The sequence below is a fragment of the Echiichthys vipera genome (genome assembly GCF_963691815.1).
Source record: "Echiichthys vipera genome assembly, chromosome: 21".
Classification (NCBI taxonomy): domain Eukaryota; kingdom Metazoa; phylum Chordata; class Actinopteri; order Perciformes; family Trachinidae; genus Echiichthys; species Echiichthys vipera.
In genome coordinates this window covers 25,366,400-25,384,805 of record NC_139846.1, presented here as the reverse complement: position 1 = coordinate 25,384,805, position 18,406 = coordinate 25,366,400, and the positions used below count along the sequence as shown (strand labels likewise).

General features: G+C 43.2%; 2 protein-coding genes across 2 annotated transcripts in view; both read left to right on the top strand.

Moving 5' to 3' along the window:
• Positions 1–1,085: 1,085 nt before the first annotated feature.
• On the top strand, positions 1,086–3,936 carry LOC310963556 (uncharacterized protein; the record flags this gene model as incomplete). The annotated part of the gene is made up of 2 exons (XM_083936420.1): positions 1,086–1,269; positions 2,091–3,936. The coding sequence occupies exon 2, from the start codon at positions 2,188–2,190 to the stop codon at positions 3,934–3,936; it is 1,749 nt and encodes a 582-aa protein (XP_083792546.1). The 5' UTR covers positions 1,086–1,269; positions 2,091–2,187.
• A 3,211-nt stretch (positions 3,937–7,147) lies between these two features.
• Positions 7,148–18,406, top strand: part of nebl (nebulette) — a 77,602-nt gene continuing 66,343 nt past the window's right edge. Inside the window, exons 1-2 of the mRNA XM_083935718.1 lie at positions 7,148–7,297; positions 9,694–9,788. Of these exons, the coding sequence (XP_083791844.1) occupies positions 7,229–7,297; positions 9,694–9,788 (164 nt within the window). The 5' untranslated portion in view covers positions 7,148–7,228. The remainder of the gene's footprint in view (positions 7,298–9,693; positions 9,789–18,406) is intronic.

Below are 18,406 nucleotides of genomic sequence, written 5' to 3'. Positions count from 1 at the left end.
GTTGGTAAATAATAAACAACACCAACAAAAAGGCAGCACGAGCACGGGTCAGCAAGTGTATCAAGCCCCGCCCCCTCTGCACAGCCATTGGCTCACGGTAACTGGAAATACAAGATGTCAAACATACTTTTTTCAATATAAAAAACCTTTATTAAACATATTTAAAGTGGATTACAACGCAACAGGCTCCTGAACACATCATGTTAGAGGCTCTACAGCCTGAGCACACACTCACAACACACTCACAGAGTCCAGTTTTAGTCATTTTGTGTCTGTTTTTAACCATTTTGCATCTGTTTTTAGTCATTTTGCGTCTGTTTTTAGTCATTTTGTGTTTGTTTTTAGTCATTTTGTGTCTGTTTTTAGTCATTTTGCATCTGTTTTTAGTCATTTTGCATCTGTTTTTAGTCATTTTGCATCTGTTTTTAGTCATTTTGTGTTTGTTTTTAGTCATTTTGTGTCTGTTTTTAGTCATTTTGCATCTGTTTTTAGTCATTTTGCGTCTGTTTTCAGTCATTTTGTGTCTGTTTTTAGTCATTTTGTGTCTGTTTTTAGTCATTTTGCATCTGTTTTTAGTCATTTTGCATCTGTTTTCAGTCATTTTGTGTCTGTTTTTAGTCATTTTGTGTCTGTTTTTAGGCATTTTGTGTCTGTTTTTAGTCATTTTGTGTCTGTTTCATTCATTTTGCATCTGTTTTTAGTCATTTTGCATCTGTTTTTAGTCATTTTGTGTCTGTTTATAGTCATTTTGTGTTTGTTTTAGTCATTTGCATCTTATTTTTAATCATTTTGCGACAGTTAGTTGTCATTTTGCGTCTAAACACGTGTGTTCGCTTACTAATTAAACTGTTTTTCACCCTTTGTTTAAAAAAGAACAATCATAAATATATTTACTTTATTATTTTCTTTTGTCTTTGTTCTTTAACATATTGTCAAATGTTGTGAATAAAGTTTTGGAGAGAAAGAAAAGAAACTCACTGACAGGAACCAGGAAGTCCAGGGCGGAAGTTTATCGAACGCGCTTACGTCACTTCCTTAAAACGCAGCCGCGTTAAGTTTTCTACCTCAAAGGTAAAAGTGCTGAACACGGAAGAGTGAATCTGGGTCCACGGGTCCGGGAAACACCGGGAAACACCGGGAAACACCGGGAAACACCGGGAAACACCGGGAAACGGATCCAAACCGCCTGGAAATAACAACAATGACCGCCCGTGGAAACAAGGGTGCGTGTTTCTCAGCGGTGGGAAGGAACAAAGTACATTTACTCAGGTATTTTTAGGTACTTTCACTTTACCTGAGTAACTCCATTTTAGGCCACTTTGAACTTCTGCTCCACTTTATTTTCAGTTAACATAATTTTGTGTCTGTTTTTAGTCATTTTGTGTCGTTTTTAGTCATTTTGTGTCTGTTTTTAAGGCACTTTTTGTCTGTTTGTAGTCATTTTGCGTCTGTTTGTAGTCATTTTGTGTCATGTTTAGTCATTTTGTGTCTGTTTTTAGTCATTTTGGTTCAGTTTTTAGTCATTTTGTGTCTGTTTAGTCATTTTGTGTCAGTTTTTAAGCCACTTTTTGTCTGTTTTTAGTCATTTTGCGTCTGTTTGTAGTCATTTTGTGTCATGTTTAGTCATTTTGTGTCTGTTTTTAGTCATTTTGGTTCAGTTTTTAGTCATTTTGTGTCTGTTTAGTCATTTTGTGTCAGTTTTTAGTCATTTTGTGTGTGTTTTTAGTCATTTTGTGTCATGATTAGTCATTTTGTGTCAGTTTTTAGTCATTTTGTGTCTGTTTTTAGTCATTTTGTGTCTGTTTTTAGTCATTTAGCATCTGTTTCAGTCATTTTGTGTCTGTTTTTAGTCATTTAGCATCTGTTTCAGTCATGTCTCTTTGTGGCCATTTTGCACCTATTTCATATAAGCTGAAAACAATGAAAGAATAAGTGTGTGACACCAACAGCACAGGAGGCCTTCTATACATTTACGTCAAAAAGGAAATTTCAGAGACGAGTCGTTGGATTTGAAATCATTGTAGAAAAGATGGTATTTTAACGTCAAACACAGTTGAAATTAATTTTCCATTTTCTTTTTTGTGTTTCAGGACCAGCAAGCTCTGGAAATGAATCCTCAAGAGCACGATAAAAAGGACGACGAGTCTTGGCACTGATGGATTTAGATTCTCAAATCAGACTGGAAACATGCTGCTCAGTGGAAGAAGCACATATTTGTATATTTGCCCCTGTCCTCCGCTCTACAGATCTCCTTTCTTTCCTGTTTTTTTTAATGCTGGCAGCAGGAGGTATAATACAGAAGATGTCACATATTGTAAAGATGTGTCCCATCCCAGTAAAGGACCTTCCAGTTCCAGCACAGATGAGGAAATTAAGTTAAAAATCTGCGCTTTATTATCAGAAGACTCCATTTCTACGCGCTCTGTTGAAAAGCCTGTTGCTGCGTCACGTTATCCCTCTGACATTGTTAGCAAACTACTTCTGTTAGGTGATGAGCTCAGAGATCCTCCCCGGAGCTACACTTTAAACACAATTTCACGTTATAAAACCATCATTAGATCGGCTGCTTCCTTTTTACTAAACGGCGGTTTCACCAGGACGCACAATGCGGCTGGAAGAACCGAGCGACCTGTTGTGTCCGAGCAAAACGCAGCTCCTTCTCACCTCCTAGGACCCCCAGATTTGTTTCTGAGCAGAAGAGACTCAAGCTGCCCGCCTCGTTCTCCCAGCATGCCTTCACCGAGTCAAATCGCCTCCGAGGAGAACGAGAGCTCGACACAAGGGGAAAGTTTCCCCGCCGCGCTGTTAGAAAGCAGCTTTGAAGAGTTTACCCCTGACGTCACTGCTGATGAAAACGATGAAACCTACAGGTTCCAGTGCTTCGGCCCAGGCCTGTACCAGTGCAGTGTGACCGGCCTGGTGTTCCACATGCAGGGAGAAGGGGACGTGGTTTACTCGACTGTCCCTTGGAACAGGAGGCTCCTGGCCCAACACCACCAGCAGCCTGCAGGACCCCTGTTTGACATCAAATGCCTGCAGCGGTGTGTGTGTCAGCTCCATCTCCCACACTGTGAGATCCGCTCCACGGGCGGGTGGCACTTCCTGTCAGTTGCTCACGTGCACGACGAGGGAGTTGAGTTCATCAGCCCTCAGAGAATAACAGAAACTCACGTTGTTATAAACATCACAGGGTTTTCTGCTTTCGGGAACGTCAAGGAGGAAGACTCGCCGCCCGTCCCGGTCCGAGCGCTGGTTCTGCTGTTCTACAGGCCCCCGGCTGATCCCGAGCTCACGTCCCTCCTCAATGTGTTGCTGCTACTGAGGAACGTCGCGCTCCGGGACGTGGTGCGCATCCGGAAGAAGTTAGTTGGAGATGAGAGCTACATAGAGACGTCCCCGCACTGTAAACTGCTGCCAAAGCAGGAGTACACTCTGTCCACTTGTCCCGAGGACGACTCGGTCCTAGTTCAACCCACAGAAGCAGAGTTTGACTGTGACAACTATGACAACTACTTCCCATCATTCCAGGTGAGCTTAGAGAAGACGATGACACACATGAGGCTGTTTTTGAGAGACACCAACAGCTGCCACAGTGTCTGGGAGAGACGAGTTTGTCTATCGTCCACTGGAGTGAGACGGTTCTGTGGGCCGAGCGCCCTGACGCTCCCTCCCAACGAGAGGCTGCTGGACGTGCGGAGCAGCTTCATCAATGGGATATCAGGACCTGTCCTCAAAAGCCTGCTGGACAGACTGCTTGAGAAAAAGGTGATGAATGATTCTGAGAGGGAGTCAGTGGACGTGATACCGAACCAAAGAGACAAAGCTCGTTCTGTGATTGACTCAGTGAGGAAGAAAGGGGAAGCTGCAAGTTCAGAGGTGATCGAGTTCCTCTGTGAGGCCGACCCCTTCCTCTGTGAACATCTTGGGTTGTTCTGAAGCTGAATGAACTGCTGATGCATGCAGAGTGCAAGATTTCCTGACCACAGTTTCCCAGTTGATTTATGCAAGAGTGTTTTATCGGTGATCAGATGATTAGATGCAAAATGACAACAAAGAGACAGAAAATTTATGAAAATAAATGCAAAATGACTATAAACGGATGCAAAATGACCACAAAGAGACAGAAAATGACTAAAAACAGATGCAAAATGACTATAAACGGATGCAAAATGACCACAAAGAGACAGAAAATGACCAAAATAGATGCAGAATGACTTCAAAGAGGCACAAAATGACTAAAAACCGACACAAAATGACTAAAATCAGACGCAAAAAGATTAAAAACAGATGCAAAAGGTACTGCAGTTTAAAAAAAGCTGTTTTTTATGTCGTCCATTCATGTACTTTTGACTTAATTGATGTTATACCTCCATCAGCCAGCAGGGGGAGTCATTCGCTTGTTAATAGTCAGAATGAGTGGTTACTGTTTATAATAAACACATAAATGCTGTAAAATGTGATTGAAAAATGCTATATTTGGGTTTATCAAACGTTGGATAAGTAACAGGAAACTGAAGTGAAAAAGCAAAGATATGATTGAGGCGATCTGGAGTTTCAGTGGCTTCCACAGCTTTGGAAATCAATTCTTTACGACTTTGGTGCGTTGTGTTCGTCCTCACGTGGAAACAAAATGGACGCTGCAAAGAAAATATGATACTTTATTACTCAAACAGTCTAAACACCACGTTGAATGCCTGAAATCACTCAAATATTGCTACTAGGACGGCAACTAACGGTTACAACCTAATAATATCTACTTAAAAATGAGGGAAAATGCAATACTTGAATTAATAAAGAGCTTCTTACCATCATCTGTCGTGTTATTGCGTTGTGTGACGTCCACAAAAATGTTCGCAGAGTGTCCGACTGTTTATTTCTAATGCAGGGTTTATTCTCCATTACAATAACTTACGTTTAGGACTTAAAGTGCAATATTTGTAATGTGAAAGTAAAATGTAATGGTAGCAGTTATCTGACCTAAAGGGGGGTTTGTTATGGATGTATTTAGGGAATTATAGTTTTGTATTAAAGTCCCTTTGCTACCTTTTTCAGCGGCATGTTGTATCTTTCCATGTCTACTGTCTGGGGAAGGTTTTCGTCGCCACTGTACACACGGTTGCTGGATTAATAATATACATAATAACTATAATAATAAAATGTCTCAACATGGTGAAAAATGTCTGAAAATTTTTTGTTTTGTCCAAAAATATTCAGTTTAATGTGAAATCAAACAGAGAAAAACTGAATAGATGAAATGAAAGCAGATGAAATGGGCTCCTTCGTTTGGGATTGACTTTGCTAATCCACTCGAATGGACTTTACTATGAGAGGAGCTGGTGCAGGGGCCAGTAGGTAAGTCTTTAAAACACTCTTTAATAAACTCTGGCTTCACTAACTACGTTGTTGCTGCTTTGTTTTGTGTGTAGGGACTCTTCTCATGCTGCTGCAGAGGTTTGCTGTTATTTTGAACAGTATTCGTGGTTAAAAAAGACGTTTTAATGAACAAGCTAATCACTGTTAGCCACGTCCGCCTGTTAGCGTCTCTCCTGGATTTCTCCGCTAATAGTAACACGAAAAAAAAACTGTCTTGATGGCTTATTTGTATTTGAATTTGCTGAAAAAGACCCTGGGATGATTTGACACCTGAATTACACCTTAAATACACACCACACACGTTCCTGTTACACTTCTATCCTTATTCAGACTCAGAAGCTGGAGTTTCTGATTTCCGAATACAAGTGAACGCAGCATAACCGTTGAGGTGCGTTACTAAAATGGCGGCTTCTTTACATTTAGCCCGGGAAAATCTCCACAGACAGGAATATTGGAAAACTCAGCAAAAAGGCAAGTAGAAGTGCTTTCATTAGTGTGGATATGATTTATTAACACAACTTTAAGTCACTGTTTGATAGATATTTACCTAAAAGGCAATTAAATAGATGGGAATCTTCCGGAGCACAACTTTAACGTACTCACCAACTGTAGGCTTCGACGGTTCATGACGTAGCGTCAGCCGTTGGTGACGGTTTGTACACTTTAAGCCGAAAAAATGTATAAATACGTCCGTTTAAACTTCCCAAACTACTCCTGATGTAAAAATAGATAATTAAGGTTGTTCCTTTGCCTTTTCAGTTGGTTTAAACCGTCGTAGTTTCACATAAATGAAGCTAAACACGGAATATAATTTGAATTTTCAGCGTCCGTTGGCGGCTCCTCTTCGTGCGCTCGAGGCAGAAACCGTTATTTGTTACCGCGAAATGAAATCAAGACTCTGGTTGATTTTAACGCCATTAACATCTACAAAGAATTATTAAAAAACATAAAATTATTACTTTTTTGTTTTAATATATTATTTAAATTGCGTTTGAGAACCTGGAAGCGTCAAATGCTATTTTTTAATTTTTTTAAATGACTTAAATTCCGGATTTATTTCCTTTCGTTCAATTATTTCACCAACTAATAAGCTCTGTTTTTTAAATGTCATTTAACTATTTTTATTTTATTTTTTTGGACCGGGAATATTGATATTTTTTGCTTGAAAATTACAAAAATGTATAAACTATTTAAAAAATAAACTGTTTGATTAACCACCTAATTAATGCAGCTCTATTATTTAATATTTTCCTTTTTTAAATGATTTTTATTTTGTTTCTATGTTTTTTTGAAAGTGTCAAATGTTACAGACTGTTAAATGATTATTTTACTTAATTGAATTGTTTAATTTTAATTTAATTCTATTTCATTTTTGTTGTTTTTTGAAAGTGTCAAATGTTTACAGACTGTTAAATTACTATTTAACTTAATGAATTTGTTTTTTATTTCATTTTATTTCATTTTGTTTTTTTTTGAAAGTGTCAAATGTTTACATGATTATTAAACTTAATTTAATCGTTTTTTATTTTATTTTGAAAGCGTTCACCATAAAAACCACTTCCTGTTTCCACTCGGCTAACTTCGTGTGGACTCGTGTTGACTCGTCTCCGGTGGAGCGTTCGGTCCCAGCAGCGCAGCATCCAGCAGCCTCCACACCGGACTGTGAGCCTCAGAGTCGGGGAGCAGACAGCAGCGGAGCCGCCGTCTCTCCGGTTCATGTTCCCGCCTGTGCCACTTTGTTTCCAGAGGAGCGGTTCAGAGGGGACACCTGGGACTCTGCTGCGGGACAACATCAACTACAACCCCGTATAACAAGTGGAGTTTATCCGTGGGAGAGCACCGAGGAGTGCGGAGGATGAACCCCCAGTGTGCCCGCTGTGGGAAGATCGTCTACCCGACGGAGAAAGTCAGCTGCCTGGACAAGGTGAGACCAAAAACACCCCTACATCCAGAAGACTCTTTATTTATTATTATGTATTTATTTATTTAACATTCTGACTGATTTTATATATTTTAGATACTTAAATAAACCATTAAGTTTTGAGATTTTGACTGATTTTATTATTTAGATACTTAAATAGACCAATAAGTTTATCATTTCTTATTAAATTAAATAAATATGTAATAATATTATAGTATATGTAACTAATAGGAAGTGTTGCTATTTATTTATTTTAAATTCTAACTGATTTATATATTTTAGATATTAAAATATACCAATAAAGTTTATAATTTCTTATTAAATTAAATACATATGTAATACATTTATTTAAATTCTGAATTAATTTAGATTTTGTTACTAAAATGTATCAATACATTTATATTTTTTTATTAAATTAAATAAATATGTTATAAATATATATAGATATATGAATATGAATAAATATAAATTATAATATATATTTGATAGGTATTGTTATTATTCATTTACTTATTTCAAATTCTGAATTCATTTAGAGTTTAGATACTAAAATGTATCAATACGTTTATAATTTTTGATTAAATAAAATAAATATGTCATAAATTATAATATATATATTTAATAGGAATTGTTGTTATTAATTTATTTAACGTTCTGAATGATTTTATTTATTTATATATGTGTTTATACTTTTTAGATTTAATTAAATAAAATATGCAAGAAATTCTAACTTTTATTTAATAGAAATATATTTATTTTGTAAGTTAAGTAAGAATAAAGAAATAAAATAATAATAAATCTACTCCAGAAGAAGTTATTAACTAACTAACAATGAATCATGGAGAATAAACGGGATTAAATAAGTCTTTTTTTAATCAGGTAACGATGCTTTCTAGTTGTGTAACATTAACATTTATCATGTTATGATGACTTAATTATATTTATAATTAGATTAAAGGTGAATCTTTGAATTTGTGACCTCATATTTATGATATATTACAAATCTATGTTCTGTAGAAAGTAAAACAGCATTAAAATCGCACAGATGACCGTAGCAGCTACCAAAGCAGTGTGTTGATGTTTGTGTTTCCATGGTAACACCTCCTCTGTAGTAGTCTTGTTGCATAATGATGATAAATGATTAATTTATGTTGAGCGCTCTCGTGCATTCACTGTCTGTCCTATGAGGCATCAGATGACACAACAGCACGTAGGCTGTGCACGCCATGTTAGCGCCCAACGCTCAAAACAGAGCTGGCGTGCACAAACAAATACCCACTTTCATCCGATGTCTGTAGATACATTTACGGTCTGTCCTGTGCTGTCAGGGCGCCCTCCCACTGTTCCTCCGTCCCGTGCCCCGTGCTTTAGGGTCCTTGTCCCCCCCTCCAGGCCCGTTTGTCCTCACACTACCTGGGCCTCGGAGAATGCTTCTTGCTGCCTATACGTCATCACGCCGTAACACGTCACACGCATTGATGACGTCATGGCGATGCGTGGCTTTGTTTCCAGATCTTTCCGTAGACCTCTGAGTTTTTGTGCGTCTTGTCGACTGTTTTTTAATCTTTTCATCGACCAAATCTGCAGTAAACACTCCACCTCCGCATCACACCAACGTGAACCTTTCACCGCCATTGTTTTAAATGTCCGCGCATGGTCCCTCCTTCTTTTTTCTACGTCCCAACAGGCGCACAGGAAATGACCTCAGAACCTACAGAAAAGACACAAAATAACTACTAAAATATGCAAAATGACTAAAAATATTTGTAATAATTATCAAAAAAGACACAAAATAACTTGAAAATAAATATAAAACAACAGAAAAACAATACAAAAAAGATATAAAAAGATGCAAAATGGCTAAAAATAAATGTGAAACCATAAAAAAAGCATTGACGTCATGAATTGGACACCACTCTTTATGGTTTTTGTATTTGGACACGTCGCTCACAGGTTTAATACACAGTAGAAGGCATAACTCAAACATAATGTAGTGTTTGAATAATCCTAACGCCTGACAGACGGAGGACGATCTGAAGTGGCTAATGACCGAACGTCACCTTTTGCTCCGCGTTGGGTCACAATTTCAGCCTCCTGCTCTTTTTATATTTAGTTCAGGGAAAGATTTGAAAACACACAACTGTCAAACTGTGGAGGGCAGACGGTCCCGCCCATGCTGTTTGATTGACAGGAGGTGTGTGTGTGTGTGTGTGTGTGTGTGTGTGTGTGTGTGTGTGTGTGTGTGTGTGTGTGTGTGTGTGTGTGTGTGTGTGTGTGTGTGTGTGTGTGTGTGTGTGTGTGTGTGTGTGTGTGTGTGTGTGTGTGTGTGTGTGTGTGTGTGTGTGTGTGTGTGTGTGTGTGTGTGTGTGTGTGTGTGTGTGTGTGTGTGTTGTCTCCAGAACTGGCATAAAGGATGTTTCCACTGCGAGGTTTGTAAGATGACTCTGAACATGAAGAACTACAAAGGCTACGACAAGAAACCCTACTGCAACGCGTGAGTCCTCTTCTATCTCTCTATGTGTTAGTGCCCGACAGGTCGCCGGGTACCCCCCCCCCCCCCCCGCCATGCTAAGGAAATCTAAAGCTGCATTACTAGTTGTGATGAAACAGAAAATATCTTTTCATTTCTCTGATTCTCTGCTTTGTTCTACAAAAAACAGTGCTCCCTCTCTCTATTTACTCTCTAGCTCGTGTCTCTCTTTCTCTCTCTCTCTCTCTCTCTCTCTCTCTCTCTCTCTCGCTCTCTCTCTCGCTCTCTCTCTCTCTCGCTGAATCCAAATCTGCTGCTGACAGTTTGTAACTGACTTGACCAGCTGACTCTGCTATGATCTGATTGGCTGTTGAAACAAGGTGACGTGTCATTTCCACAGACTGTATAAAAAAACGGAGGTAGCGTCTCTGTCAGGTCCGTTCTCTCACCTTGATCCAGTCGTCCTCACCTACGGGAGTCTCCATCTTGTCAGACTTTGTCTCCGCCTCATTTCCTCTGACCAAAAAAGGGCATGTATGTGACGTTGGGGGGAGGGGCGTACGTCCATCTGGCTGACGTTTACCTCCGAGGAGAAATGAGGGCCAGAGGCTAGCTGTCACTCAAGAGGCCACGCCCCTAATTATACAAACACTTTAACCTCCAATAAAATACAAACATAAACGCTTCTTTGTTGACGAGAACCCTTCACATATGTGGTTATTGAATACATTTGTTAAAGATAATGAATGTGACATGGCGTCCATCTTGTTGGGCAAAACGCACCTTCAGGGTTTGTTTTCATATTTTTAGTCATGTCTTCCCTCTACTCTCTGAACCAAACATGACGGGGGATGAGAAACCCTCGTCACCGCCTGTAGCTCGCTACGACTGGTCGATGGGCGTATCTTTAGGGCGGGGCATGAGGCGGACGAGCCAATAGCGTGATGATGTCTCTGCAGAGAACAGCAGCGGACAGAATGAGTCCTACAGACGAGTCTACGCTCTCTCTGCTTCGTCACCACTTTCTGATACTTCACCGTCTGGTATCGTCAGGTCGCCCAGCCCAGTGTGAGAGTCCCGTACAGTCGACAGGAAACATCCAACGTCAAACATTTAAAAAACTAAGAGTTTAAACTGTTAACTGAGTTTGTTTCTGCAACCAGCTCCAGCTCAGGCACTCTGTCGCTCAGTCGCTGTGTCGCTCAGGCACTCTGTCGCTGTGTCGCTCAGTCGCTCGGTCGCTCAGTCGCTCTGTGGCTCTGTCGCTCGGTCGCTCAGTCGCTCTGTGGCTCTGTCGCTCAGTCGCTCTGTGGCTCTGTGGCTCAGTCGCTCTGTGGCTCTGTGGCTCAGTCGCTCTGTGGCTCTGTCGCTCAGTCGCTCTGTGGCTCTGTGGCTCTGTCGCTCTGTGGCTCAGTCGCTCTGTGGCTCTGTCGCTCAGTCGCTCTGTGGCTCTGTCGCTCTGTGGCTCAGTCGCTCTGTGGCTCTGTCGCTCAGTCGCTCTGTGGCTCTGTCGCTCTGTGGCTCAGTCGCTCTGTGGCTCTGTCGCTCAGTCGCTCTGTGGCTCTGTCGCTCAGTCGCTCTGTGGCTCTGTCGCTCTGTGGCTCAGTCGCTCTGTGGCTCTGTCGCTCAGTCGCTCTGTGGCACTGTGGCTCTGTCGCTCTGTGGCTCAGTCGTTCTGTGGCTCTGTGGCTCAGTCGCTCTGTGGCTCTGTGGCTCAGTCGCTCTGTGGCTCTGTCGCTCTGTCGCTCTGTGGCTCAGTCGCTGTGTCGCTCCGTCGCTGTGTTGCTCCTTCGCTGTGTTGCTCCTTCGCTGTGTTGCTCAGTCGCTCCGTTGCTGTGTCGCTCAGTCACTCAGTCGCTCTGTCACTCAGTCGCTGTGTCGCTCTGTCACTCAGCCGCTGTGTCGCTCTGTCACTCAGCCGCTGTGTCGCTCTGTCGTTCTGTCACTCAGTCGTTCTGTCACTCTGTCACTCAGTCACTCAGTCGCTCTGTTGCTCAGTCGCTGTGTCGCTCTGTCACTCAGCCGCTCTGTCGCTGTGTCGCTCTGTCACTCAGCCGCTGTGTCGCTCTGTCACTCAGTCGTTCTGTCACTCAGTCGTTCTGTCACTCAGTCGCTCTGTTGCTCAGTCGCTCTGTCGCTCTGTCACTCAGTCGCTGTGTCGCTCTGTCGCTCAGTCGCTCCGTCGCTCCGTCTCTTTTCTTTGTCTCCTTCTCCTGAGATGAAGCCTGAATAACAACGATCTGACAGAAACAATCACAGTGAAACTTGTGCTTTAAGTGAGAACAGTTGCTAACAGGAACCAGCTTTAAAAGTGACCTATTTTACTTAGAAACAAGTGTACGGTGGATCTAACTCACGCCCCCTCCTCCCCCAGGCCAGAGCAGTCAAACACTACATATACAGTCTGAATAAAAGATGTTGCACGTACGCTGTTTGATGCTCTCATTATCTCTATAAAGTCCTTTTGTGTGTTTTGGCTCTTCATACTGAGCTGAGAGTGTTTTCACTTGGTATTTCAGAGCTCTGTCGGTGTAAACACCATCCTCTGGCTGCATCTGTGGGGCGACCCCTGAGGTTTTTATAGCAGCGCTGGTTTTGGTCCGTGGTCGACTTTGGCGGTTTTGGTTGGGAGCCCGGCCCTGAATCTGTGCGTCTCTGCACACGGCCGACGCGCTCTGCTTGTTGTTGTTGTTGTTGTTGTCGTTGTTGTTGTTGTTGTTGTTGTCTGTGCAGCGCGGCCTTCACAGACAACAGCAGGACCTTTTTAAACTCTGCAGGAAAAAACAATAAATGTGCTTGTTTTGTTCAGTTCAGTTCAAACGACTGTTGCCTGTTCGTCTCTATGTGTCCTGTCATAATCTGGCATGCTGTCCAGGGTGGACCCCGCCTCACGCCCGATGTCAGCTGGGATCGGCTCCAGCCTCCCCGAGACCCCGACAGGGACAAGAGGCAGAAGATGAATGGATGCATTTTTAGAGTTAATTCCAGTCTCTCCATGATGTGGATTTGGTCTCTTTCCCCTCTTCAGTGTCGCTGCGTTGGGTTTTAGCCATTTCCTTTTGATAGCTTTCTTTCCTCCAATTAATAATAATAATATCTTCATTAGATATTTGTCTGCATTTGATGAGAAAGAACTGTTCTTCATAGGAGAGCGTGTGTTTTCTGAATGTGTGTCTGTAAAGTTACAGGTGTGTGTGAACTGAAAACCTCAGTGTAACGTGCATCGCTCCAGTAATTAAAGAGTGTGTGAGCGGCTCCGTCCCCCTTCTGAGGCCCGTTGTTTTTACTGGTGTGTGTGTGCATGTGTGTGTGCATGTGTGTGTTTAGTAAAAAAAGCCCGGCGGCTTTGTTTTTCTTGGCTATTTGTGTCGTGCGTCTGATCTGAGTCCATTGTCGAGCTGCGGTCGACGCTGTAATTCCAACAGTTGTGTCTTTCTGTTCTTCTGTCTCTGCTCCAGTTGGTTTCTTGAGTTTGTTGCGTTGGAAACATTCAAAGCGGATCTACGCAGTTGGTCAAATCTGTACTTCCTGGTCCTTTTGAAGCTGCTGCTAGTTCGGTGTTTTCACATTCCTCCCCTGAAGGATGGTGATATAAAGTGAAGTTTACCTGCAGAGCTTCATAAACTTTAAAACCTTGGGTTGGGATATTTTCACGCCCTGTAAACTCCTAAGTGTGTGTCTGCGTCTGTCATTCAGTAACTCACCTCTGAGTGTTTCGGTCCGGGGGGAACGGTGGATGTTGTGAGCGCGGTCGCGTGCTTCTTAAGATCCACTCTGCAGCTCTGGAAGAAGGGGGACGCTGACTCAAAGTGTGGAGGAGGATTACAGAAGCACATGAGACCCAACACACGAACTCAGTGACTTTACACAGAGGTCATACTGGAGCGAGGATGGAAATGGACACACCCACAGATAAATATATTCAGAGGTCATGAGGGTTCCTGTGAACCAGGAACCCTCATGACCTCTGAGCTTTTAGTAACAAGGCGCCGCTCGACCACGTCTCTCCTGGAGACCTCTACGACTGTTTCATCAAACTTTTTTTTGTGTTTAACTGGTCAAAAAGTTTCTTTTCCATAAATAAAACTCACACAACACTGCTTCAGTATTTCCCATTTAAACAGCTCAACAGAAGGCTCAAATATATTTCTGACATCACTCCCAGCTGGGGCCCTTCTGTGTGGAGTTAGCATGTTGTCCCCGTGTCTGCGTGGGTTTTCTCCGGGTTCTCCGGTTTCCTCCCACAGTCCAAAGACGTGCAGGTGTTGGGTTCATTGATGACTCTAAATCACCCGTAGGTGTGAATGGTTGTCTGTCTCTGTTCGTCTCTATATGTCCTGTGATAGACTGGCGTCCTGTCCAGGGTGGACCCCGCCTCACGCCTGATGTCAGCCCCCCCACAGGGACAAGGGGCTGAAGATGAATGAATGAATGCATGATGTTTCCTAAGTCATTGAGTAATTTGTGTTCGATAATCGTGAACTCAGTGTTGACCGTAATGATCCTGAGTATGATTCTTTCCTATGACCCAGCCACTCTATTGCAGCCCTCCTTTGGTGGCAAAACTTATGAATAAAAACAAACGATACGATAGAAAAGCATCTTTATTTACGTACGGAGACTTATATTTATGTACCAGTGAATGCAGACATCAGTGACTTTGCAGAAAAATGTTTCCTTTTTGCCACAAGGATCCAACAGAACAGAAATATTTAGTGAAATGAAGTGGCCCTTTATGTTAATTAGCAATAACGAAAGCTGCTTATGTAACGCTGCACACCAGCTGCTCTCATGAACATGAAGACGACTGGTCCGTCTCTTTCTCTCCAGCTGTGCGTAACCTGACGCGTTAACATGATTCTGCATGTTGTGTGAATGTTAATAGCAGCTCAGGTTGCTGTTGATGAAGACTGTGTGGTTATGTAACGCTGCTGCCCACATAACCCAGATTACTGGGCTTCACAGAGAGCAGCAGCAGCAGCAGAGAGACATATTTCTGTCTTTTATTGTTTCACTGAGACGGTAGAAAAGCATCCTGCAGCAGATCATCTCCACTGACTTTACAGAAGGAGCAGGTGGAAGATGAGTGTGACAGTCAGTCAGAGAGGGAAGACCTCTGTAGGATGCTTTGAGATTTGCGTTGGAGGTAAAGATGTGGACACAAGGCAGAGAACCTGTTCTGAATGAACGCTGAAGCTTCACATATACCGTGAGATTTTTATATGGGAAAAATCTCATTATACTGAGCTTCAAAACCATTGATAGGAAGCTGCATAAACAGAAGCAGCAGCCAACCTGGTTTTCAGTTTGGACGCCGTTCATTTTAACGGAAACCGCTCCAGACAGATCTCTTCTCCACAGAGCTGGGTCTGTTCCACGTTCCTGCCTGTTACAGGGAAGGCCTTTGTCCCCTCTCTGTGCACAAGATTGCTGGATAAATGCTGTATATAGATATTATCATTATTGTTATTGTTATTATAGATATTGCAACTTGCTGCTGCTCATGAGGGACTTGTTGGGTCTCTGTAAATCATGAATAAGCCATAAAGTGTGGCCTTGACCTGCTGTATATGTGAATCCGCTCATGATCTTCAGCACTAACACACGTCAAATAATCCATGGAGACAGTTTTTTTTTTTTGGAGTAACAGCTTTTAACGGAGAAATCCAGGAGAGACGCTAACAGCCGGACGTGGCTAACAGTGATTAGCTCGGGGCAGCACGGTGAAGGCATTCAAAGGTCTTTTTTAACCACTTATGCTGCTGAAAATAACAGCAAACCTCTGCAGCAGCATGAGAAGAGTCACTACACACAAAACAAAGCAGCAACAGCGTAGTTAGTGAAGCCAGAGTTTATTAAAGAGTCTTTTAAAGACTTACCCACTGGCCCCTGCACCAGCTCCTCTCATAGTAAAGTCCATTACAGTGGAAGGAGCCCATTGGTGCTTTGTATAATAGCAGCTACGATACAGAGAGAAACCACTGATGGTGTTTTTATGGCTACAGTTTTTTATAATTTATAAACTAATGTTAGTTTTTATGAGTAACAGTGATAATAGCAGCAGGAAGCGCAATGCAGGACCACGGCAACAGGCACCACCACCATCAGCAGAGACCTGCACACAGAACCACGGCAGCAGGCACCACCACCATCAGCAGAGACCTACACACAGGACCATGGCAGCAGGCACCACCACCATCAGCAGAGACCTGCACACAGGACCACGGCAGCAGGCACCACCACGGTCATCAGAGACCTGCACACAGGACCACGGCAGCAGGCACCACCACCATCAGCAGAGACCTGCACACAGGACCACGGCCGCAGGCACCACCACCATCAGCAGAGACCTGCACACAGGACCACGGCAGTAGGCACCACCACCATCAGCAGGGACCGGCAGCAGGCACCACCACCATCAGCAGAGACCTGCACACACAGGACCACGGCAGCAGGCACCACCACCATCAGCAGAGACCTGCACACAGGACCACAGCAGCAGGCACCACCACCATCAGCAGAGATCTGCACACAGGACCACGGCAACAGGCACCACCACGGTCAGCAGAGAGCTGCACACAGGACCACGGTAGCAGGCACCACCACCATCAGCAGAGACCTGAGAGACGACAAAGAACTCCAGGGAAGAAGTTGAATTAGTAACATGCATTGATGAGACATGAATGATACAAACAGAGAGGAGAGGAGCTCAGAGGATCAGGAACAGGATGATCCCCCGGCAGACTAGGCCTATAGCAGCAGAAATAAGAAAGCAGAACAGAAACAGCCCGGATCAGATCAGAACCTGAAACCAATCTATGTCCGACAGCTTTAGTCGCTCACTAAAAACCCAGGCGTTTGCAGACAACTCGGGGCTTAACCAGCTGCGACACCAACAAAAACAAACCCAGAAAGAAGAGAGCAGCTGAAAGGAGCCTGTGAGAAACAAAGACGAGGAGAGAAACTTATGTAACCCTCCCTCTAATCTTCCATGGTTTGGGGAATCTGCTGAAAGAGGACGAGGAGCAGATAGAGAGAGAGAGAGAGAGACGGGCGAACACACAGTTTGACAAGTCAATTAATGGACGTGTGAAGCGTTTGAGAGGCAGAGAAGAGAGAGAGAGAGGACGGAGGGATGAGTGTTACGCATGAATGAGTGAAGAGAAAGCGGGGGACAGTGTGTGACGTGTGACAACGCTCCTGTTGTTGTTTTCTCATCATGTCGTCCGAGTCAAAGGCCTGAAAAGACTCAAGTTTTAAAGTTTCCATTTCCTTCCTTTACCTCTCCTACTTTTGTTTTAACTTCCCCTCTCCTCACCCGTTTGCTTTGTCCTCCCCTCTCTTGTTCTCCCCTCTTGTGTCCTCTCCTTAATAAAGACGTAAAACACTTTCCCGAACACTGCTGAGTGAGACTCTCCTCTCCTCTGAAGCAGAGACAAAGGTCGGGTCCGCTCGGCTCTAACATCTCCTTCAGGTCAGTCTGCAGAGACATGTCTTCACGTCCTGTGACGGTGACCTCTGCACCTGCGCTGGTTCAGCTCCTGACAATAATAATAATTCATGAATGCTCTTCCTGTTATGAGGGAAACGTGTCTCTATTTGCTTGCGTTTGAGAAGAAAGAGCAGGAAGTCTGGCACATGTCGTCGCCGTGTTATCGATAATCCATTTATTATTAATCCACTCATGATCCAGCGTTAGGCTTTCGGTGTAACTGAGTCTAACTGAGTTGTGTTGGAAGTAAAAAGAGAGCGGTTTCCTCTTTCAACTCCAGATCTAAACCCAATTAAGATCAGATCAGACGCACATCATAACAAAAGGATGCTGATAACAGGAACTTTACGCGGCGCCCGGCAGCTCAACTGGACGAGCGTGTGCCCCTAAATTTAACCTTTACTGATAAAATATGATCAGAAATCCTCCAGAATCCCACGTTAAGACCAAGCCCCCACCACACTCACTTCCTATTTGATCCAATCAGGAAGCTACGTCAGCGTCAGTTCTCTGAGTGTCCACTAGGGGCAGGTTTCATAACAGAGCAGTTTCTCATTGAGCCCCATGTTAAACAGGCCGTTTACACAGCATCATTAAACCTGTTTAAGGACAAAAGAACATTCTAGTCTGTGTGTTTAGCTCAGATCTCCATGACAACACTGAGGGGGAGGGGCTAGTTTTTATTTTATTGGAGGTTAAAGTTTATGAATAATTAGGGGCGTGGCCTCTTAAGTGACAGCTGGCCTTCACTTCTCCTCGGAGGCTAGTTGTCAGGATTAGCATCATTAGCATGCTAACTCCGTCATCTCGACTTGGACTTTGGTCATTCGTGTGGTGGGGTTTCCATAGTGACAAGATGGTTTGCTCCTCGATCAACTGTACAAACAGATGGTTTAGGAACACATCGTGTTAGCGTTAGCTTTGTTATTGTATTTAAATAGCTTCACTTGCACCATGATTGCTATTGATGGCATAAACACTAGATGCTAATCTGGAGCAGCGGGAGGATTCGGGCAGTGAGGGTCTGTGTTTTACAGTCTTCGAGCGTGGGACTGTGTTGAATATCAGTTTAAATACTCTAGTAGCGTGTTCTGTTAGCCTAGTTCCCGGGCGGTGAAGCTAATGTGGCTAATTTAGTAAACGTCAGCCA